Source organism: Telopea speciosissima, chromosome 7, assembly GCF_018873765.1.
Source record: "Telopea speciosissima isolate NSW1024214 ecotype Mountain lineage chromosome 7, Tspe_v1, whole genome shotgun sequence".
NCBI classification, from domain to species: Eukaryota; Viridiplantae; Streptophyta; class Magnoliopsida; order Proteales; family Proteaceae; genus Telopea; species Telopea speciosissima.
The window spans coordinates 23,464,672-23,489,248 of NC_057922.1; the positions used below are offsets into that span (position 1 = coordinate 23,464,672).

The window sequence follows — 24,577 nt, forward strand, 5'->3', positions numbered from 1 at the left end:
ATTAAAGTGTTAAATTAAACTAATGAAAATTAATGCATCCTAACTCATAAGCATCTAACAAAATTAAGGGATTAAATTGGCGTCCTAACACATGAACATCTAACCTATCAAACTAAAGCGAATTGAAAGGAATAACAAAAACGTAGCCACACTTCATAATCACATAAAAAGAAATAAGGGAATAAAAGTGCATCCACATACCACAACCATATAAAAAAAATAAAAGAAATAGAGGGAGAAGAAGAAGAAGATAGAGAGATATAGAGGAAAGGGAGAATGAGATTAAGGGTTTAGAGAATGAGATACCTTGATGTGTTTGAATACTTGAATAAACTCACCATGGCTTCCTCTTCTAAATCTCCATGTCTTGTCATCAACATAGGAACTTAGACTAGGAAGCTTTAAACTAAAACTATTACAACCATTAAACTAGACTTATAAAATCAAAACTAAGAACTTGAAATCAAAACTAAGAACTTAAGCCAAAAATAGGAAAAGAAGAGAAAATTTCACTAAGTGAATGAAATAAAAATTACACTAAAAAACTGAATTAAATTGAACTAGAAACTAACTAAAAACTGAACTAAAACTACTAACTTCTTACAACCCAAAGGGCAAAGGGTATTTATAGGGGGAAGAGAACAGAAGAGAGAAGAGGGAAGTGTAGGAGAAATATTCCCTAAGAAAAGAGAATATTCTCTTCTCCTTCCTCTTTTACAATGCCTTGAATCCTAAGAAAAAAGAAAAAAATAGAAAGAAGAAGAAGAGAAGATTGTTTACATAGACCTTCTATTTCTAGAAAAGTAAACTTCCAATTCTAACAAGTGCTTCCTTTTCTTTGTAGATATCTTCTCCAAGCAATAAAATCAAAACATCTTTGATTTTTCAACTTTCCATAGGTGAGAGAATATCTTTCAAAATAAATCTATCCCAAGTAGAATTTCAAAAGTGCCCTTGAGAAGTTGGAGGAGAGAGAGAGTAAGGGTGATGACTAGGATTCCTTCAAGAATAAATAAAATACCCATTCTGTCCTTCAGGAAACGTGGAGCATGGGGTGCTTATATAGGCCTCACCATTGTGTTCCTTACGAAAAATCACCCAAAATAGACCCAAATTTCGTCCAATTTGGAGTTCGGGAGCCCAAGATATCTCAAGTTGAAGTTGGACTGTCCAGAGCCCTCCAAATGGAATCTTTCGGGTACAGAAAATATAACTTCTGGTTATTGCGTTAAGGCCCCTAGAATCCGAACTTTCGCTTCACTTTATCTTCGGCCGATTGTCAATAATTGCAAATAAACCCCTACGAGACCATTTTCACGCCGTTACGGAAGCGGCCGTAACTTCTTCGTTTCAACTCGGAATCAAGTGCTGTTTGAACCGTTACGAAGCTGACTCGATGGGCTACACATCCAAGCCATTAACACCTTTAAACAGCTTAAAAACATTTCCTTAGCATCATCTCCTCCATTTTCACAAGAAATCACCTACAACCTGAAAAGCACAAGAAAGCACCGAGTAACTCTGTCCAATGTGATAAAATGTATGCTTTATGCCCTAAGATTTCACACATAAATGTGCTCATCAGGTAGCCAGAGAGGAAGGGAAAGAGGAGAGCCAAGCTTCATTGACCAAAATTCTGTCCAGCTTACAAGAGGTGCGTTGACTTCCTGCTCTCTTGTTGCACCAAGTTAGAGGGAAACCAGTCCACCGAAGGTCATTTGCCCCTATATCATCGAGACACTCATTGAAACTGTCCATAGCCTCCACATCAAGGTGCGAACCTCCTTGTTTCTCAGAGGAGTACCTGATAACATTGAAATCTCCCCCCAAACCCCAAGGGAGAGTCCCTATACTGTTGGCGATGGAACGCAGATCAGTCCAAAGGAGAGACCTTTGAAAAGGGCAATTGTGAGCATAGATGACTGAAAAGAAATAGGTAGACTGGCCTAGGCAATCCGAAAAGCTGAGATGGATAAACTGATCGGAAGAGGAAAGCAGAGCAATGGAGAGTTTTCGGGGGTCCCAGATGAACCAGATTTGGCCATTTGGGTGGGCGGAGTAGTTGGATAAAAAGGACCAGCCAGGTGCTAAGGACATGAGAATTTTTCCAGCATTAGGCTCCTTGATGTGAGTTTCAAGAAGACAACAAAAAGCAGCATGAGAGGCACGAATTTTGGATCTGACAGTAGCTTGCTTTGAGACAGAATTGAGGCCTCGAGAATTCCACAGAAGGCCGCGAATCATTGAGGAAGGGGGAGGAGGGGCAACGAAGACTCCAAAAGGCGAGTCAAAACTGCTGGAGACCTGGTTTCACTTCGATGCCTTCGGTGGTAAGAACTGTGGCGAGAAGAGCTGAGTTTTGCATAGCCAGGGGGTCTCAGACGAGAGGCAGAGGGATCGGGCGGAGAAGAAGGCCCAACTTGAATATGGGTTTAGGTAAGCACCAGATGGGAACCCGACCCGGATGGAGATGGGTGAACCGCCTTAAGCGAAGGGCAAGGAGAACCAGCAATAAGTGAACCGGTAATTGGTTCATCTTGGCCCAAGCCAGTCGGAGAAGTGGAGCTATCGACAGTATTGGAGTTATCTACAGAAGTGGGCCCCAGGCTTTTCTGCTTTAAGAACCCTGAGTTAGCGTTGATTTCCAGCAGACCTTTAAGGCAGGAGGCTCGAGACAAAGGCGTAGCAGCACCCGAAGGTGACATTGAGTAGCTTTCCAATGTTGCAGCGGCAACAGAGCTAGGAATGGAAACTTCCATCGCAGTATCCTCCGACATACGAGACGACTGCTGCGAGGCATAACATCGAAGTGTAATTTCTCGGGCAAGTGTCCAAAAGCTGGTTTTCTTCAAGCATCACCGCGTGAAAGGACTGCGGCGTCCCCTTCAAGGTCTTCCAGAGGCGAGAAATTGTTCGACACAAGGGTACAGTCTCGCAGCCCACAGAGGGTTCCGATTGCCTGCCGCCGGAGGCTTTGAAGCCGGAGGAAGATTGCTGTAGCGAGATCTTTGTCTTCTCCGACCCCTGCAGCGTTGACGCCAGCCAGAAGAGTCACTCTGCACAGTACCTGAAGAGCTCTTGTTGCCTGCATTCGGAGGGAGGACCTCAGCCACTTCATCACCGCAAGCAGGGGGTGGTGGTCATCTGAGACATCCTTCGAAGTAGCGCAAAGACTGGAGTCATGGCCAAAGATGTTGCAGATAGTACATTGGGGAGGCTTCCAGTCGTAATGAATTTCCTGTTCGAAGGAGTAATCGTTATCTTCCACAACCTTGATGAAGGTAGGAAGGACCTCGTGCGCAGAAACTTCCACACAGATCCTTGCAAAGGCAAGTCGATCTTTGCGTCTGGTCCTTATGTCGGAGAAGAGAGGTTTTCCCAGGACAGAGCCCAGAGAACTAAGTCCATCCGTGCACCAGTAGTGTAGCGGGAGCCCCGGCAGGGTAACCCACAGCGGGATCGAAGAGAGATCATTACGCCTGAGCTGCAGATGTCGATGCCACTGCCGGAGGAAAATAGGCTTTTTCCCAACAAGCCACGGACCTCCTTCTAAGACTCGGGTCTTGTCAGAGGCAGAGGAGAACTTGAAAAGGAAGAACCCATTATCCAGAAGGGAGACATCCAGCGAGGCCTGAGTTCTCCATTGCTTTGAAAGAGACGCTTTTACCACCGGGAAAGGAGGGCGAGAGCCCAGAAAATTGCCTACCAAGGAGTTCTCCCAGAGCTTTGCTTCAAATTTAAGCACTTCCGGAGGGCAGAGGGCCACCTTGGAGCTGCAATCCAAAGCCGGAGCGACAAAGTGAAGGGGCAAACCCTCAGACGAAGGAGAATTTGCAGATTTTAAAAGAGATGCCCAGGTAGAAGCAGGTGGGGGGGGTGAGGCACGGTACCAGCAGAAGCAGGGGTGGAGGAAGGGACAAGCAAAGGAGGGGAGGGAGAAGGGGTAGGAGAAGTATCTGACATTTCAAAAGTCAAGAAGTTATTTGCACAGATGGTAGCTATCGGAGCAAGAGGTGTTCGCCGGAGAAGGAAGTCATCACTCGCCGGAGCGTGAAGAATGATCTTGAGTAGCCTTCAAAAAAAAAAATCTACTTTCTCGTTCCATAGGCCCCGCAAAATTGCATAAGGGCACAAAGTCCACAATACTGAACCTTTTGAGGAGAAGAAGTTAATTGTGTACAAAAGAAAGAAAAAGATGACCTGCCAAGAGTCTTCTTTGGACCTACATCCTGAGATCCACCTTCCTCAATCAGGTAACATTCCTCCTCCATCTTCTGAATTAGATCTTTACATTGGTATTCGAAAGGGAAAGACAGTTTGTACAAATCCCATAGCCCAGTTTATCTCCTATAATGCTCTATCTCCCACAGGTGTTGCTTTACTATTGCCCTTTCTTCCATTTCCATTCTCAAGAATGTCACTGAGGTCATGTCTGACCCCAAGTAAAAGCAAGCCATGTCTGAGGAAATGCTGGCACTTGAAAAGAACTACACTTGGAAACTAGTTGATCTTCCCAAGGGGAGAGTTCCAATTGGATGTAGATGGGTCTACACAGTCAAGTACTGATTAGATGGTGCAATAGAGAGATACAAGGCTAGATTGGTGGCCGAAGGATACAGTCAGGTGTATGGGATTGATTATCAGGAGACATTTGCACCTATGGCTAAACACAACTCAAGAAAAGTTCTCTTATCATTGGTAGCTAATAAAGATTGGACATTGTATCAGTTGGATGTGAAGAACGTTTTCCTCCATGGTGATCTAAAAGAGGAAGTGTACATGCAGACTCCACCCGGCCTCAATAAGGTACTATATGGTCCCAAACAGTCCTCGAAGGCTTGGTTTGAGAGGTTTAGATAGCCCATTTTGAAGAATGGATATTTCCAGAGCCAAAATGACCACACTCCTATGAATAGTACCATCACAACCCTTACTGTTTATGCTGATGACATTGTGATTTCTGGAAACGTCAAGGCTGAGGTAGCTACACTGAAGGCCCATTTGGCCCAACAGTTTGAGATTAAAGATCTAGGACCCTTGAAGTATTTTTTGGGAATTGAAGTATCAAGACCTAAAAAGGGAATCAATATATGTCAAAGGAAGTTTGTTCTTAACTTGTTGAAAGAAACAAGGATGTTGGGTTGCAAACCAACAAACTAGGAGAAGACTGTGGCCCTTCTCTTGTTGATGCAGAAAAATACCAGAGGTTGGTAGGGAAGCTGATCTATCTCTCTTTGACTCGCCCAAATATCACCTATGCAATTGGGGTGGTGAGTCAGTTTATGCATGCCCCCAAGAGTGGCCACTTAGATATTGTGTATCGTATCCTCAAGTACTTGAAGTCCACCCTAAGGAAAGGACTATTATATGCCAAGCAGAACCATCTGAGGATAGAGTTAGATTCTAGGTTTAGAAAATAAGAAGGGAGAAGAAAGAAGTTGGAGGAGGAAGAAGATAGCAAGAGAAGAGAGAAGAGAGAAGAGAGAAGAGAATATTAGGCTGTAATCGATTGTGTTGGAGAGGCTTCTCCATACACCATATATTCATTCAATCATAACTAATAGAGAACTACATCCACCTCCCTAGGGAGGTATAAGGCAAATAAAGAAGAAAAACAGAATTACATAATAAGGCAACTAGTAATAGAACTAATTCCTAAACTACCCCTATTACATGACTTCTAACACTCCCCCTCAAGCTGGAGAATATATATCATGCATTCCCAGCTTGCTTAGGAAAGAGCTAAACTGAGGAGAGCCAAGAGCTTTGGTGAAGATATCAGCCAGCTGATCACCAGTCTTCACAAAAGGAGTACAAATACAGCCAGAGTCTATGTTCTCCTTGATAAAATGTCTATCAACCTCAACGTGCTTAGTCCGGTCATGTTGAACGGGATTGTGAGCGATACTGATGGCAGCCTTGTTGTCACAATACAGCCTCATGGGTCCTTCAGTGTCAAATCCCAGTTCCTGAACCAGTCTTTTCAGCCAGATGAGCTCACACACCCCATGTGTCATAGCTCTAAATTCTGCCTCGGCACTAGATCTGGCCACAACATGTTGTTTCTTACTCCTCCATGTGACTAAGTTACCTCCCACAAAGGTACAATAGCCGGAGGTAGATCTCTTGTCTGTAATGGAACCAGCCCAATCGGCATCTGTGAAACCTTCCACTCTCAAGTGGTTGTGCCTTGCATATAACAGTCCTTTCCCTAGAAAGGACTTCAAATACCTCAGAATGCGGTACACAGCATCCAAATGGCCACTCTTGGGAGCATGCATGAATTGGCTGACAACTCCCACCGCATAAGAGATATCTGGCCGAGTCATAGAGAGATAGATAAGCTTCCCCACTAGCCTTTGATACTTTCCCGCATCAACAAGAGAAGGACCACAGTCCTCTCCTAGTTTATGATTCTGCTCAATAGGAGAGTTTGCTGGTTTGCAGCCTAACATCCCTGTCTCTGTCAACAGGTCAAGAATAAACCTCCTCTGATATATGTTGATTCCTCTCTTGGTCCTTGATACTTCTATTCCTAAGAAGTACTTCAAGGGACCCAGATCTTTGATCTCAAATTGATGTGCCAAGTAGCTCTTCAATCTACCTATCTCAGCTATATCATCTCCTGTGACCACGATATCATCAACATAGACAATGAGGGCTGTGATAGTACCATTACTCCGCTTGGTAAAGAGAGTATGATCAGCTTGGCTCTGGGAGTATCCATTCTTTAGAATAGCCTGTCGGAAGCGCTCAAACCATGCCTTTGGTGACTGTTTGAGACCATATAGGGCTTTCTTAAGGAGGCACACTTTCCCTTCAGCTGAAGGCATCTTGAAGCCTGGTGGAGTGTGCATGTACACTTCCTCTTCCAAATCACCATGAAGGAAGGCATTCTTCACATCCAACTGATATAAGGGCCAATCTTTATTGGCAGCCAAGGATAAAAGAACTCTTATCGAGTTATGTTTGGCCACAGGGGCAAATGTCTCCTGGTAGTCAATTCCATAGACTTGACTGTACCCTTTGGCCACCAACCTTGCTTTGTATCTCTCAATACTGCCATCAGATTTATACTTGATTGTATAGACCCATCTGCATCCAACTGGGACACGTCCCTTGGAGGTCAACAAGTTGCCAAGTACCATTCTTCTCAAGTGCCATCATCTCCTCAGACATGGCTTGTCTCCGCTTTGGGTCAGACATAGCATCAAAGACATTCTTGGGAATGGAAGCAGTAGACAGAGCAGTAATAAAGGCAAGGCCTGTAGGAGAAATTACATCATAAGAAATAAATTGGGATATAGGATTAGTACAAGTTCTTTTCCCTTTCCTAATAGCAATAGGAAGGTCCAAATCAGATGGAGGAGAAGAAATGTCACTTGATTGAGGAGGAGGATTCTCAAGATGTGGATCTGGATCTGAAGAGGACTCTTGGTAGATCATCTTTCTTGTATTATGCAAGCTCACCTTTTTTTTATGTAAGGTGGTAATCCTTCTCCTTACCAGAACCACTTTCAACAACCAAATCTGTATTCCCCCCTAGTGGTTGATCATCAACCTCAACCACATCTACAGTCCTGTGTTTCCCAATGTCAAGCATAAAAGGAGATGTAGGTAAAGGAGAAAGAAAGAAATCATCAGTAGCCTGTTCACTCCCACAATTCTCCCCCTGAAGAGAATGCTGAGAAGGGACAAAGAAAGGGATAGACTCAAGAAAGGTAACATCCTTGGAAATGATACATCGGCGGGAAGAAGGATAATAACACTTGTACCCCTTGGTAGTAGAAGAGTACCCAAGGAAGAGACACTTTAGAGCTTTGGGGTCAAGTTTAGTGCGAGCAGATTTGTTAACATGCACATAATAAACACAGCCAAAGACTCTAGGTGGAAGAAAAAAAGCAGAGGCCTTGGGAGATAAGATGTCCAAGGGAGATTTGAAATTAAGAAGCTTAGTAGGCATACGATTGATGAGAAAGGAGGCAGTGAGAAGAGCTGCGGACCAGAAGGTCTTGGGAACATGCATGCCAAACAATAGGCTACGAGTGACCTCCAATAGATGGCAATTTTTCCTCTCAGCAACCACATTCTGTTAGGGCATGTCAACACACGCTAGCTGATGGATAATGCCATGAGTAGTAAAGAAGGTTTGAAGGCCACCAAACATGTACTCTCCCCCTTTATCAGATAGCACAATTTTGAAGCGGGTCTCAAATTGAGTAAGGATCATTTGATAAAAATTCTGAAAGGCATCACAAACATCACTCTTATGCTTCAAAAGTACAGTCCATGTGGCACAGGAAAAATCATCAACAAAGGACACAAAGTAATGAAAGCCAAATAAAGAAGTAGTAGGGGAAGGACCCCAAACATCAGTATGCACAATATGAAAAGGAGCAACAGTTCTATTACCAAGATAAGGATATGTAGACCGACAATGTTTGGTAAACATACATGGTTCACATTGAAAAACATGAGAAGAGGCAATAGATGAAAATAAGTGAGGTAATTGTTTCCTCACTACTACAAAAGATAGATGGCCAAGACGGTGATGCCATAACATAACAGAATCCACAGAACTACTATCATTTCGACCACACACATAGGAATGAGCTGTGGGCAAAAGTGGATAAAAAAAGTAGAGGCCTTGTTCCTCACGTCCACTACCAATAATCCTCTTCGTCACCAAATCCTGAAAAAGACAGTGAGAAGGAAAAAAAGTGACACAACAGTTGAGAGATTTAGTAAAATGACTCACAGATAAAAGATTTAGTGTAAGGTTAGGGACATGAAGAACAAAAGAGAGGGAAATAGATGATGTCACAGGGATATTACAATTACCAGATATAGAGGAAAGGGAGCCATCAGCTACCCTAACCTTGTCCTTACCAGAGCAAATGGTATAGGAATCATAATAATGAGACGTACCAGTCATGTGGTCCATGATACCTGAGTCAATGACCCAAGACTGGGCAGCAATGGAAGATGAGGTGGAGACCTGTAAAGCTGAGGATGATGAGGATCCAGCCATACTAGATGTAGAAGATATGCTCAACTGTGACACAACCCTGCGAACCACTGCATCCATAAAGGTGGAGTCATCCTGTGGGGCATCAGCATCAGTCGCCGCTGCGGAATGAGCTCGAGCTCCCCCTCTACGGCCACCACGACCACACATACCAGGAGGACGACCATGGAGAAACCAACACCTATCCTTGGTGTGTCCAGTGCGTCCACAATGATCACATTTAAATCTGTCTCGCCCAACTACACTGGCACTAACTATCTCCACAGTACTAGCTTCCTCACGGTTAGGCCCTGGGCCTCTACCACCTCCACCGGTGTCTCAAACAGAACTAGAATTGAGGGTTGACCTCTCAAATGATGCTAGTGGTGGTGCCATAGTAAGTCGCTTGGTCTCTTCACTCTGTAAGTAACTACAGACTTCACTAAGAGAGGGAAGGGGAGACCAGCCTAACAGCTGGAGTCTAACTGGCTCATAGTCAGAGTTCAGACCACCAAGCAAAGAGAAGACACGCTCCTTTTCAAGAATCAGATACACCTTGGCTTCATCCTCTGGGTTGGTCAAATGAAGGTCTCTGTAGTGATCATACTCTTCCACAAGACTAAGGAGCGCACTGTAGTACCCAGAAATAGTGCTGTCACCCTGTTTCAATGAGTGGATTCTTTGATGGAGCTGATAGACCTTAGCAGTGTCACCTACTCTGTCAAAGGCCACAGAGACACTATCCCAAATAGCTTTGGTTGTTTCCTTCCTTATAAACCTTCTCCCAATCTCGGGCTTCATGGAGAAGATCAACCATGTCATAACTGTAGAATTTTCAGTCTCTCATTTATCAAAAGTAGGTGAACCAGCTGTGGGAGCCTTGATAGCACCTGTGATATATACAAGTTTTCCCTTACTCCTAAGAGAAAGTCTCACAGAATGTAACCAATCTAGGTAATTAGTACCATCAAGCGTCACAAAAGAAATCTGTTGGTGAGTACTCTCATAAGCCAACTGAGGGACAACAGTAGGGGGCTGTGAATCAACATTACCAAGCACAGATGCATCTGAAGCAGTCATTCTTTACCAAAGACAATAAACAAGAACACCAAAGACAAGTGGGGAGTACACACTTAACCCAAACAAGCAAAAAATCCAATAGGCAGCCTAGGATAGCACATTGCCTAAGCAGTCCTAGCAGCAAATCTCTAAGAAGACTTAAATCAAGCACTTCTAGTGCATAACAATAGCAGTCCAACAGGCAGTCCCTAAGAAGAGGCCTCACAAAGGCAAGCAAGGTGTAGTAATAACTTCAAACAAGTAAAACAGCCTCACAAAGGCTATGCATACACATCCCTTAATCAAGGGAGCATCAAACTGCAGCTCGAAGCAAGAAAAAAAAAGTAAACACTCTCGGGTTTACCTGGGCAGAACAGAGGATCCCACACAAGGAGCAAAACTGCTCATATAGCTTCTTCAATCAGCAAGGGAGATCATATCCACTCTCATAAGTGTCCTTGGGCGATGCAAAAGGGCCAAACCAAGACACAAAAGGAATCCGAGAATGGCAGCAGCTGCAACCTGAAACTGAGACTGGCGGAACTTGGAGCAGCAGCTGTGGGAGATCCAAATCTCCAAAGAAGCTTCAAAAGATCTCAAGTAGATCCTTCAATCATCAAAAGAGGCTAGAATGAGCCTATTCCATATCCTTTAAGCAAAGTTGTACACAGAAATCTCCTCTTTGGAATCCTTAGACACAAAGGATTTCAAAGAGAAGAGAAAGAATGAAAACAAGGACTGAACACGACTCTCAAACCTTGAGCCTGCACTGATATCAAGTTAGATTCTAGGTTTAGGAAATAAGAAGGGAGAAGAAAGAAGTTGGAGGAGGAAGAAGATAGCAAGAGAAGAGAGAAGAGAGAAGAGAATATTAGGCTGTGATCGATTATGTTGGAGAGGCTTCTCCATACACCATATATTCATTCAATCATAACTAATAGAGAATTACATCCACCTCCCTAGGGAGGTATAAGGGAAATAAAGAAGAAAAACAGAATTACATAATAAGGCAACTAGTAATAGAACTAGTTCCTAAACTACCCCTATTACATGACTTCTAACAGATAGAGGGCTACACTGATGTGGATTAGGCTTTTTCAATTTCTGACAATCGGTCCACATCAGGATATTGTAGATTTGTGGGAGGTAACCTGGTCACATGGAGGAGTAAAAAACAACATGTTGTGGCCCAATCCAATGCAGAGGCAGAGTTTAGGGCTATGGCTCATTGAGTGTGTGAACTCCTATGATTGAGGAAGCTGGTCCAAGAGTTGGGATTTGATACTGAGGCACTTATGAGACTTGATTGTAATAACAAGGCTATCATAAGTATAGCTCACAACCCTGTGCAACATGACAAGACAAAACACATTGAGATGGACCGACATTTCATCAAGGAGAAGATTGACTCTGGGTACATTTGTACTCCTTTTGTTAAGACAGCCGATCAATTGGCTGACATCTTTACCAAGGGGCTCATGCCGCTCATCGCTCATCCCTCATCAGTTTAGTGCCCTTCTATGCAAGTTGGGAATGTAAGACATTTATTCTCCAGCTTGAAGGGGAGTGTTAGAGCCTATGTAATAAGGGTAATTTGGGCACTAGTTTAGTATCTTGTTGTCTTATGTTGTTATTTTCCTTTTTTACCTTTTACCTCCCTAGGGAGGTGTTTGTAATTCTTCTTCATGTTAGTAAATCAAATAGGGGAGAGGAATCTTTACTCTATCACATTCGGTTGCACATCTCCTTCTCTCTTCTTCTCCTCTCTTCTTCCCCTCATCTTCTCTTCTTCTTTTCTCACCTCCTACCTTCTCTTCTCCTCTCTTGAATCGATCCTCACACCATTTCCTACTCTTTGTTATAGCAAATGGCTTCATGAAAAATATTCCTTGGTTGAGAAAACTGTGAAGCTTGTTGATCAAGGTTCACAAATGATTGTTAAATTGATATTCCAACCCAAAAAATAAAATAATAACACTACCATAGTCCACAGCCCTTCCAGCAAGAATGAACATTACCTTCAAGATTGTGGTATGACGTCATCAGATATTGGTTTATTTGATGGCCAGTAATTAGGTTAATCCAGATTTCATTGGATATCAGTATCAAATAAGGTTGATACAGTTCAAATGAATCATAGTTTTAGCCAGGAAACAAACAATGCCTATTCCTATTCAGTCCGGTCTCTGATCTGGATAAGGTTTCATGGTCACTAACTCCGAACTGGATAGGAATGGGGCTGCTGGGCCAATAACCGAATCGGGTTGAGCAGAAATGAAGCAAGAGAAGGTGGAAAGGAATAAGCAGCTCAAAGACTAAATAATAACCTCAAGTACTTTAAAAGAAGAAGAAAGCTGGGGGTCAATTGTCACCCATAAAAAGCAGGAACATGACACCCTCTTTAGAGCAGGAAATCTAGACTATTCTGTACAGGTAGATAGATAGATAGAAAGACTGGTGCATACGTAGGTAGAAGAGAAATAACATTTCAAATAGGGGAAAAAGTTAAAATAAGCACCAAAGTTTGGCAAAAAAGGATATCATTCACCATAAATCATATCATTTCTAGACACATGAAAGAAATCACAAACACATGTATTCAGTAATTGAAGGGAAGTGAAATACAACGGGAAAGAACAATCATCTTAGAGTGGCAATTTATAATTGATAGCCTGCATGCAAAAGAAGGCAAGTTAATCAACAAACCTTGAAATAGTTCCCAACAGGAGAAACAAAAATCAGAAAAGTGTATTCAGGGGCAGGTGCAAGACCAAGAACAGCTCCACTTCCCAAAAGCAGTGGCCTGATATATAAGGAGCCTTTACCTGCAGGAGGAACCTGCAGTAAGCACAGAGGCTTGTAAGAGGCTAAGAGCAATATTTACTACCAAGTGCTAACCAGATCTTGAACTACAAAGCAATTACCCAACGTTTATTTGCCAACACGGTGAGTTTAATGGCTTCCACAAACTGTTCAATAGATGGTGATTCCATGCACATCCTATCTGCACCCATCCACATCCGCAATGCATTCTCCTCGGGACGAAAAAGTAGAATAGAACCATCTTGTTTCCTGTATGCTTTCAAGCCTTCAAATAATCCCTAAAAAACTCCTCCCCCATAATAATAATATCATCAAATATCACAATGAAGCAATAAAATAACACTTCATAGAAAGTACAGTTGTATATGGAATACAATAGTAATGCAACATATATGTTGTACAAAGTATAATAGTGCACAAGTAGCAAATATACTTAAGTGAAGCAGTGTAAAAGGATTGGAGCTCGAAATTGATTAGAATTTGTAAGGAGTTCAATCGAACCACAGCAAATATGGGTATGCTTGCAGAGAATATAGTAAAGATAAGAAGAGATTCTACACTGCAGGATTATAAATTCTTCCTACTGAAAACACTGACTCCATGAGAACACCTAGGAACAATAACAAAACACCGTCTACTTATAAACTGAATCTCACCAGCAAAACCAATCTTTTCTAATGAAAAACTCATGAAATAAAGGGAGGCCATAATAATTTATATGGAGCTATTCCTATTTTTCTACTGGACCACCATCAAACAGTTCTTACTTGGATCCTAAAAGGCTAAAACTCATATACCAAACTAGACTAGCCCCAAGATCAAACCAGAAATCAATTACAGCAACACTCCTTCATGAATAAGAGTCGTAAGACTAAATGAAGGTTGCCTCTTTCTTGTCAGTTCTCCACAATCCTTGCCATGATATAACGTAAAACTGTTTTTTACCTCTTCTTTAACCATTTGGACATCTATTTAATATGCACACAGGGGAAAATTAGAAAATAAGTTTAGAAAAAGGAGAAGTTAACAATTCATTTTAAACTCCTTATGATGGGGGTTTTCCTAAGGAAGTCAGTCTTTGTGGGGCCCTGGGAATAGTTCTTTTCTTCAAGGCAATAAATAACAAATATTTACTCTAAAGGAATTAGAGAGACTCAGGGCAATATTTTTAAAAACGCATCAGAGATTGAACCGCACTCCCTTTTCAGTGAACAGTCCAACTGTTCAGTCTTAGGTCTGAATGATCATGCCTGTTGAATATATTATAGTGCATATACATCACATAAATATTAAGTTTGATCATAATAAACTCAACCAGCACTCCAGTAGTTATGGTGCAGTGGTATGCAACACGTTAAGTTATAGAACACCTGGGTTCTACTCTCACCCACTTCATTTTTTATTGGAAACCATAGTCAGCAGGCCAGAGTCATTGCTTAGGGCAATGGTAAAAGGTTTGGGCTGCCAGGGCAAATGTCTGGGTTCAAGTCTTGAGGATAGCCACTTTGCGCAAAAATGCCATATGGTAGGACTTAAGACTGACTCCAAACTCCTGGGACCCCGCATTTGTGGCACCAGCCCTGGGTAATGGCCCTTTTTTATAGTCACAAGGCCAACAATCTGCTGACTTTTGGTGGTTCATGAGCATCCTCCTGCAGGTGAATTGTACAAACCATCCTCCAAAAATGGCGATTGCAAGCCCAACTGTCCTTAAACACCACTTTGATTTTCATCTTTGCCTCTAACAAAAGTCATAACCTAAGGTATTAGAGTAAATATTACAAAACCTTGTGGAAACATTTTCCCTTAAGGTTTAAATGAAGTCCCTAAAAAATTTTCAAGAAATCGCACTATTTCTAGATATGCTGTATATTCATTTATGAATCCACAATTTTTCAAGTCAAACAATACAAGGTATGATTTCTCATAAACTAGTAGGCAACAACAATGAAAAATCCTTGAAAATTCAAAGGAAATAATACACTACGAGATCCATGTCTAGGCCTGATTATTTATTGGATAAGGCATACGCGCAAGCGCACACTTAAACACACAAGCACACACACACACACACACACATTATATACTTAGTTTGGATTTGGATCTTAATTAGAGCGGCTGATCAGTGCCAAATGGACCTGCCATAGGCAGACTGGATCTTACCAGATGTGAACCCACTATAAATGTTCCAGGTTCGGCATCAGAATCTGGGCCATTGATAGCCCAACTATTTATAGAGTAGGCCTCTAATTACAGAATATTTGAAATCGTCTACATCAGCAGTGAACATTCATGGAGGACATATCTAGTTTCCACCATGCTCCTAGGGAAGCTGATATTCTGTGATCTAAGATTTTGTCAAAAGTCTTGTGAAAAGAACATTTGCAAGGATCATATGCACATGCCTCGCCAAACTAAAGGACCTAAAATGTTTTGAATCACTTGAACCCAATTTCATACATATAAGGTTACAAAGGTTGCATTCATTCTCTAGTAGATTAAACAATCCACACTGGGGGGGGGGGGGGGGGGTTTGCTCTTTTTGCTGCAAATACAATACCCTTCAGCTCACCCATCTGAAACCTCTCCAGCAATACAACTACTAATTGGGTATGAAACACAAGCAACACTCAAGTATAACAAAGAATTTAAAATTTTTCAAATATTAGTATCCATATAATTTGCTGTAATTGAACTCCCAAGTCCAACCCCAATCTCCATTTCACAACATCACAATTTTGTATCTAGAGTAAGCTATAGGTAATACCAAAAAGAATGTCTTTCCACTAAATAGATATATGCTACTTCAAAAAAAGAAAGGCAGATGAGCTCCCTGCAGAAACAAGAAAGCAAGAAATTTAAGCATAAGAATAATAAAAATTCCAATATTTTTTCTGAGGTCAGGACCATCTCCAAACTCATCCCTCTCCCAGGACCCTGTGTAGCGGTACCAGCACTGGGTAATGGCCATTTTCACTTCTACATGTAAAAGCAATTCAATCTCAACCATTACCTCAGGTAATAGACGCATCCATGAAATAAAATATAGAACTAAATCGTGTAACAGGCTGTAGTGCCCCCCCCCCCCCCCACACACACACACATACAAAAAAGAAGACAAAAGAAGTGCACTAGTGCAATAGTTCAGATAACAAACCTGGCCATAATTTAAAACTCCAGATGATGGGCTCAATTCAATGTTCCCGAAACGTACTAATTCACCACCAGAAAAGTTACCACCTTTGGGACATTTGCTGACATACATATAATCGGTTGCCACATGACCAAATCCAAGGTCATCCCAATTTATATCAGCCAATTCAAATGTTTCACTGCTGATTGCACCAATATTTCAATATTCAGAACAAGTTAACACATAAGCATAACAAGCACAAAAAGTGGAAATTAATGTAAGTAAGCAATGGACTCGAATCTCCTGTAATTATTTAATTGCTTGCAGCCTTGCACCATAATAACCAGTGTATTGTTCTTTGCAATTCACTTAAGTATATAACACATCCAACATGAGAATGATGCAAAATAACTGATTATCAGGAACTCCAATATTGATGTTGTTCTATTAGTAACCACTAAACTCAAAGGGAGTTATAATGGCAAACGAAGTAACTTGATTTCAATTGCAAATTCTAACTAGATTTGTGCCAAATTTATGGCTGAAATGTAAGCAATTCATTATAATGAAAAAAAATTGATCTCAGAAGGCACAAACGCATCTGCCAGTGTTTCGACCTTGTCAGTCATGCCAGTTTCAGACATAAATGCATATAGTGGTCTTAAAATGGCATAAATGCAGCTGCTTTTATATTATGATAAACTGGGGATCTCGGACTTTTAGTCATGCTGGTTGAGCCAGGGACTGGGTCCCCTTCCCATTCATATTTACCACGGGCTGATCTTAATTGCTGAATGACAAGAGGTATATTTCAAAGGATACGAGGAAGATAGCGCAAAGGAGGCTCGAGGGCTTGTGTTGGAAGGCGGCAAGGACCGACGAAGGGGGGAAAATGAAAGGCGTTTTCTGGTATCCCATTCGCCAGGGGGTTTTATGTGCTTGTGTGTGTGTGTGTGTGTGTGTGTGTTGGGGGGGGTGCCTCAACGAAACAAGGAATGAAAGGCTGCTTTGCGTAGGATGATCCAGGGCCATGTTCCTTTTGCAATATGGACAACCCAGTTATTTTCATCCATTGAGCAGATTGATCCAACTTGCTTACTATCTCACTTCATCAAGTAGGTAAAAGCTGTGAAAACTTCTTATTCATCAAATCTTAAAAAACCAGTAATCATTAAAATCACATGGAAGATTTTACGTGACATTGGCAGTCAGCAGAGCTCCTTATCCTAAAAATTCAGTTCAATTTGAAAATCAGGGGTGAGGGGTCCAGAGAGCAAATAAAATACCAGCAGAATCAAAATTTGAAAACAGATTATGAAATAGTGCAATCTCAGTTGAAGGTTTCTGAAAACATAATCAAAATCAGAAATACAGATCACCTTCAAAACAGCAGTCCTAGTGAGAATAGGACTGGATATTGCAGGAAGCAATAATGGACAGATTTGCAGAAAACCTGAAATCAGAATGATACCTTACTGAAGAACAAGTAAATAACAGAAGATCTGGATTCACCACTAATCACAGAGCTTCTCACTCCTCACTGAGTCTCACAGCAGCATACTCTCAACAGCAAAAAGCAACAGCCAAATTCTCATTAATTATTTAAAATAAAGACACTTACTTAACTAATCTCGTATGCCTAGCCTCTACCAATATTATAGGCCCATTAAAGTGGCCCATTACAATGGAAACACATTGGATGAAAGGCACAATGCATGCATAACCCAAGTACCAAATCCAAAGCTTTTTTCCACTAAAGTAAGCCCAAATCTGTGATTTATCTGCATCGGTTTTCTTTGTATAAGCCACTTTAATGGACCTAAATTATGGATAGGAGGTACGAGTTCGGGATTTACTTTATTAGGTTAGCTTCAGTTGTTTTATTTCATTAAGTAATTGTTATTTCCTTGGTTGTTAAGGATAGGATAGAGTCTTTCCTGAATAGAACTCCTATCTCTAATTTGGATAGAGTTTTAATTATGTGGGACACATTCTAATTAGTTAAGATAGAGTTTTAGTTATAAGGGACATCTATTCCTATTGTGGAGTTTCATAATTCTTTCTTTCCAATTTCAAGTACACTTTCCTTTCCTATTGTAAGTACACTTTTAGTTTCTAAATTAATAATGTAAGGCTTAAAGTCTCCCGATGGTTTTTAATATTAAATAAAGCTTGGTTTTGCTCCTATGTTCTGTGTATTTCAGAATAGCTTATATGAGATCCAGTAGCAACCGTTGGTGAGATGCTTAGGTAGGCTGATGGGATTTCAGTCTAGTTCCCGGTGAAATGTTTGGTTCATATCCTTCTTTCTTCCGTTCTTTTTCATCGTACCCACTAAATCAGGTTAGTATTTTGGTTACATTCTCTTCTTGTGCATACCCTACTTGCTGGAGTTTCAATTTCTCCATCATTTCCATCCATGATTCCAAATCCGATTCAAAAATTTGCTAATCGGATAGTATTCTAAACACCCACACGATTTCAAATTTTGATTTTTGTGATAATTTTCTAGAGTCCCACTTCAAGTTGGATTCTAGTTATAGTCTATTTAAAGATCAGGTTTAATTTACCATTTTAGATTAGCATCCTTATATTATTGCTGAAATTTGTTGGTGTTTTAAGGGACTTTTGATTATTGTTTTGAGCCCATTAAGATCTATTATCAGTAGTTGTTGGACCTAGAAGGTTTCATTTATATGTTATGTGTTTTAGATATGAAAACCATTGTGTGATGTGTGTTTGGGTGTACTAACATTTGTGCTAATGTGCTAAGAGATTGATGATACCCAAGCTACTGAAGAGGTACAGTTGAAGAAAGAACAAGGCATGTTGATTGGATGAAGAAGAAGAAGAACTAGTGAGGACGGTCTTCTGAGACTTGAAAGATCAAGGAGCTGAAAGCAACATCAAGTTGAAGAAATCTTTCAAGGACAAGATTAGAATTTTATTATTATTAGCAAATCCTTGTAATCCTAATGCACTTGATCAACAAGATGAAAAAAGCCCAAGATAGTGATATAAAAAAGGACCTAAATTGAAAAACCAAGAAACCACATGGTTCAACTTAGAGAGTTGTCTAAGTCTGTTGTCCACGGTCTTCCGTGAAAAGAGGTGGACGACCGAGCTTAAATGGTACACCAATAATATTATACTAACTCACATACAACTGAGCTTTTAAGTTCTGAGTGCTTGGACAACCATTGCGGTCTTCCATGCAAGCCCAAGAGTAATGAGGCTAAGTCTTCTCAAACGGACGATTCCGCAATCTTCTGTGACTTGCATCCGCCCATGTCCAAGAGTGACAGTCTTGAGTCCTTACAGCCACAGTTTTCCGTGACTGTCGTGCAGTCTTCCACAATTGTCGTGCGGTCTTCTGTGCAGTAGTATTTATTGTTGCATGGATATGAAAATGAAAGGTCTTGACTCATCATTAGTTAACCACATGGACTCTAACCACTTAAGTGGAACTCTTAAACATCTTCATTGATATTGAGGAGCTCCAACAGCTAGTTTTTCTTGGAAATTATAAGTTGGATATTGGAAACTAAAAAGGATTAATATTTTCAACCATTTTGAATTACAAGTGGTTCTCCAAGAGCTAGTTTCTCTTGGAAATGAAAAGTTAATTTGAATGTTCAAAAGAGAAACTAAGCTTGACTTTAACAGCTAGTTTACCAGCTAGTTTATTTGCCTATAAATAGGTGGTCCCTTGATGTCACATAGATCAATTAACAATAATCAATACAACAGCAAACAGCTAATGCAAAGCCAAGTTCGATCATCTTGAGAAAAGCTGTTGAACTTCATTGTCAACATCATCTTGAGAGACTGTCGTTGTGACTGTGCTCAAGTGTCTACATCATCTCGAGAAGGGATGAAAACAAGAGCTACAACGTGTTTACTATTTAATTTCAAAAGAGAATTATCTTGAGTTGATCATTTGTGCTTTAAAGTGTTTATAGTATCATGGTTGAAAGAAGAAGTCATTTTTTTGTAAAGGAAGCTTGTGTGGCTTTGAGATGAAATCTTTGGCCTGTGTGACTTGGGTGGAAATCCTTGACCCAGGATGGTCCGAGTGTACAATCCGATAAAAGTGGTTGAGTTGTGTAAAGACTTGATTCCTGCCTGAGAAAATAATCGGATAGTGGAGAAATCTCTCTTACATCAAGGTACTAGTAGTATCCTCCATGGTACTCTCTATATTTGTTTCTTATTTGTTTTCTGTCATATGCCATAGTATGATTTTAGGATTAATTTTGGGTTTGTGTTCTGTTTGTTATATTCTATTTAATTTAGTAACAATCCAATTCACCCTCAGAAGAGTTTTAGGGAAGAAGATAAGAGAGTCGAGAATAGAATGATTTGTCTTGATGACAGAGGCCACCACTTTATTTATAATATGGGATTGTTACAAACATGAAACTAAATCTTAGTGTCACAACTGACCAAGACGAAACCTTAGGAGAGTTTTAAAAATACCACATTTTGACTGGTTTCGACCAGTTTCGACCCTGTTTTGACCTGAACATCTATATAAATTCACTTATACCCATCGAAACTTGAGGAAATCTGGCTTGAAACCAGGACAAACACTTATTTATGCCATAAACTAGGATACACTTATTTATGCCAAATGTCATTTAAGTCAATTTTTTACTTAATTATTCATAAACAAGAAAATACCCCTTATTTGAATCCAATAAAAATAGTTAAAAAAATCAAATTCTAAAAAGATAAAAGCCAACCCCTCAGTTCAAGAACAAAAACTGGATTTTCGGCGGTAGGTGCAATTTTCAATTTTTAAATGCTGGGGTTATTCTCAAATCTAAAAATCCCATAAATCCTAATATGATAAAACATTGCTAAAAACTAAAAGAGTGGTAAAATATTCATTTGTCTAAAAATTTATTTCTCAGAGCGATTTTAAACAGCATTCGCACACACCAAATTAAGTTTGATCAAAATGTAACTCCTTCAATATAAATCAGAATTAAGCAATTTTTTATTTGTCGGAAAGCTTTCCAACAAAGTTAAAATTGTATCGGTATCGGCCATACCAATTCCTGAATCAGATATCGGTATCGGATCAAGGGTAAAATCTTTTAAAAAACCTGATTTTTAATGAAAAGTCGGGGTAAAACCGAACACTATGAACCAATCTGGATCGGTATCGTATCAGTATCAGCGGAGACCGATTGGTATTGATACCTCAAACCCTGGCACCATCAATGCATGTGTTCAATGATTGTTCTTCCAACATAATAAACATGGTAGCCATCAAAAAAACATAATAAACATGGTTACTGTAGAGATCAAGCACTCAGCTACTACATGACATCCCATTGAACAATAGCATTAAACTAAAGTAATAAAACTAAGGAGCATTTAATCTTCCAATTTAAGGAGATAGAAAAAATTCAGGATTGTAAAGAATACACACCTAGGATCAGACAATACCGCTGCTTCACGATGCGTAGAGAAAGTCGTTTGGAGAGAGGACTTAAAAGGGAGCTGATTCTGAAGCTGCAAATACATAACAAGTTCGATATTAATCAAATATTCCAATGATAATCCATTATATTCACAAGGAACAGAAACTTTTGAACTGAACAACTTCCCCGCCTCTCTCATCACATCTTAAATTATCGATCCACATCACAAGCATTCAAGTAGGCAAATCGAAAGAAAATTGATTTAATTTGGAAATTTGATAGAAATGACAAAGAAACAGAGATAAACCTTCAGAAATGATGAGGAAGGGAACTCTCTTCTGTCTCTGAAGGAGGCTGGAGAGAGTAGCCTCATGAGATTGCGTGAAGGGGAGAGGAGATGGTTAGGCTGAGCCGCTCCTGCATATGCGAGGCCGCTCTCCATTTCTTCTGCAAACTGCTATGTTCACTGCCCTTTTTTCCCTCTTGTGCTTTGAGATCGTTTTAGAGAGAAAGAGCGGCCGCGAGCGAGGAGGGGTTTAAATGGCGGCACGAAATGGGAGTAGAACCCCGGGCTTCCACTTAGTAATGTAACTAACTTTCCAAAACCATTAGATTAGAATCTTTCTATATGTCAAGTACCCATTAGATTAGAATCTTTCTATATATCAAGTACAGACGTTAGATTAAAATGTTTTGTTAAATAGGGGTTTGAATCGGACGGTTGAAGGAAGCGGACGCAGTGTAACGAATGTATAACAGTAACTATAAGAGTATAACTCTATGAGACGAGAAACCCAATCTATCGCGAGAACAATTGTCTAACGCCAGTTGGTACTTGGTAGTGTGTGGTGTCTATAAACTCACCCCTGGAATAGGATAGTAGGGTTACCTACCTTAAAATAGAAAAACTCAAATTTGTTATAATCACGTGACTAGATTTTCAGGTGAAGGCCGCGAACTACAACAATAGGCTGGGGCTATTTTTTAGTTGGGGCTATTTTTTAGGTTTTCTTCTTCTTCTTCTTTTTCTTTTTCTTTTTTTTTCTCGGTAAAGGTTTTCTTTCTAGTCACTATGACATTTTTTAGTGCATGGGTTCCTCCAAGTTATTGTGAATGTGAAAATATCTCATTGGTACAGGATAGTAGGGGTACCTACCTTAAAATAGAAAAACTCAAATTTGTTATAATCACATGACTAGATTTTCAGGTGAAGGCCGCGAACTACAACAATAGGCTGGGGCTATTTTTTAGGTTTTCTTCTTCTTCTTCTTCTTCTTCTTTCTTTCGTTCTTTCTTTCTTTCTTCTTCTTTTTCTTCTTAGAGGAAGGAGTCCCGCTCAAGTCCTCTTCCGAGGATGGTCTTTGGGACATGAGCACCACGCTGATGGAATCCAAAGGGGGCAATAGATTCCATCAAAGTGGTAATCAGGCCCCAAGGACTGTCCTTGTACGAGGACCTAAGCCACACGCTAAAGGAAGTTTGTTAAAAAAAATCCATTTTTCAAAAGTGCATTATAATTTGTCTTTTTGTGCTTTGTTTTTGTTTCGATATGGGTTCTTTTGCTCTTGGGTTTTAGTTATACATTGCTATTGTTTGTGGAAGGATAAGAGATGTATATATAGGATGTGGTTCTATAAGAGTACCATAAGCACTTAGAAGAGAGACTATTCATTCATCCATGTGTCGGGGGTCTAGGATGCTTTTTCACTTGTGCATTCGTGAAGCCAAGTTGGGGTGAGAGTGTAAGGTTCCATTGTTCCCTATAAACAACTATTTGTTCAGTTAATTGGTACATTGCCAGTAGAATGTAGAGTCCTAAGAGGTCACGAGTTCAACTCTATTGTCTTGAGCTTGTTTGAGTGTAAGGTTCCATTGTTCCTTGTTTGTTAGTTAACTGGTGCCTTGACAGTAGAATGTAGACTCCCAATAGATCACGAGGTCTTGACCTCATTTCATAAGACACCCTCTTCCCCCTCCTTGTGCCATGAGGCACCATCTCTCTCTCTCTCATCTAGTTGTAGATGGTCCCATTGGGCAGTTGGATAGAAGAAAGAAAAATATTCACATGGTTTAGGTGGGTGATTTTTTATTTTTTTATTTTTGGTAATAAGTGAGTTTAATTTACAAACAGAAGCTTAGATGGGTGAGTTGTTATGTAAAAATAAATAGTTTTGCTGAACTCTTTTTTTTTTGTTGATGAAAGTATAATCACACAAACCACACACCAGTTTTGCCAAACTCTTGCCTTCTTTTACTATGGAAAAAGGAGCATGTTTGTTGGCTCCTACCCCAGACCTAGACCCTCATAAATTGATCGCACCCACCCCTATTGATGCTTCTGCAAGCACTCCCATTGGCTCCTGCATTGACGAGGGGCCATGCTCAAAAAATCACTTGATGTCACCAACTCTCCTCCCTTTTGTCATTTTTTTTTGGGGGGGGGGGGTTCATAAAGTGATAAAATCACTTGATGGCCCCAACTATTGAAAAAATGAATAGTTTTAAAAATTATCTAATTAAGAAAAATGGCTTTCCAAACTTAGTGAAATAGGCAACTTATTTGAATAGTTACCAAACTATGATGTGGCTTTCCAAACTTAGTGAAATAGGCAGATCAGGATAGTCTCCAGGGGGCATCCAGCGGTTGAGTTGTGCCACACACATCTCGGCGCATGCCTAGGGATGTGTGCGGCACAACCCAACGGCTGGCAGCACCCTGGGCGTGCTGGGCTCCCTGGAGACAAGCTAAATTCGAAATAGGCAACTTATTCTCCAGCAAGATTGAACTACCGAATTATGCAAGACGAGGTCAGATCTTCTATCATGTATTTAGATGACTTTTCATTTCCATAGACGGAGGATCTAATATGTTAATGTACCTTATTGGACTAACTTGAGGGTAGGTAAACGCCATTTGATATAAATTGACCAGGAGAAAAGTTCTTTGTGGGGGAGTATACCACCCACACCCAGACACAGAGGGGGGGGGGGATGACTGCCCCATACATGAAAGAGGGAAATCTCACCCCTCATGATACCAACGTGAGCTCTTTCATTGGCCCCCTCATGCAAGCAGGGGCCACACTCCCCTCCCCCCCCCAACCACCCCCCACATACACACAA

General features: G+C 40.6%; 1 protein-coding gene across 3 annotated transcripts in view; it reads right to left on the minus strand.

Annotated features, from left to right (window-relative positions):
* LOC122667626 (branched-chain amino acid aminotransferase 2, chloroplastic-like) overlaps window positions 1-21,936 on the minus strand; it is a 51,307-nt gene extending 29,371 nt beyond the window's left edge. The window contains exons 1-5 of one of the 3 annotated variants that reach the window (XM_043863985.1): window positions 21,762-21,936; window positions 21,463-21,545; window positions 16,047-16,224; window positions 12,991-13,167; window positions 12,773-12,904 (exon numbers count right to left, since the gene is read on the minus strand). In XM_043863985.1, coding sequence (XP_043719920.1) covers window positions 12,773-12,904; window positions 12,991-13,167; window positions 16,047-16,224; window positions 21,463-21,545; window positions 21,762-21,896 — 705 coding nt within the window. In that variant the 5' untranslated portion in view covers window positions 21,897-21,936. The remainder of the gene's footprint in view (window positions 1-12,772; window positions 12,905-12,990; window positions 13,168-16,046; window positions 16,225-21,462; window positions 21,546-21,761) is intronic. The other 2 variants (XM_043863984.1, XM_043863983.1) reach the window with 2 other exon arrangements.
* Window positions 21,937-24,577: the final 2,641 nt, after the last annotated feature.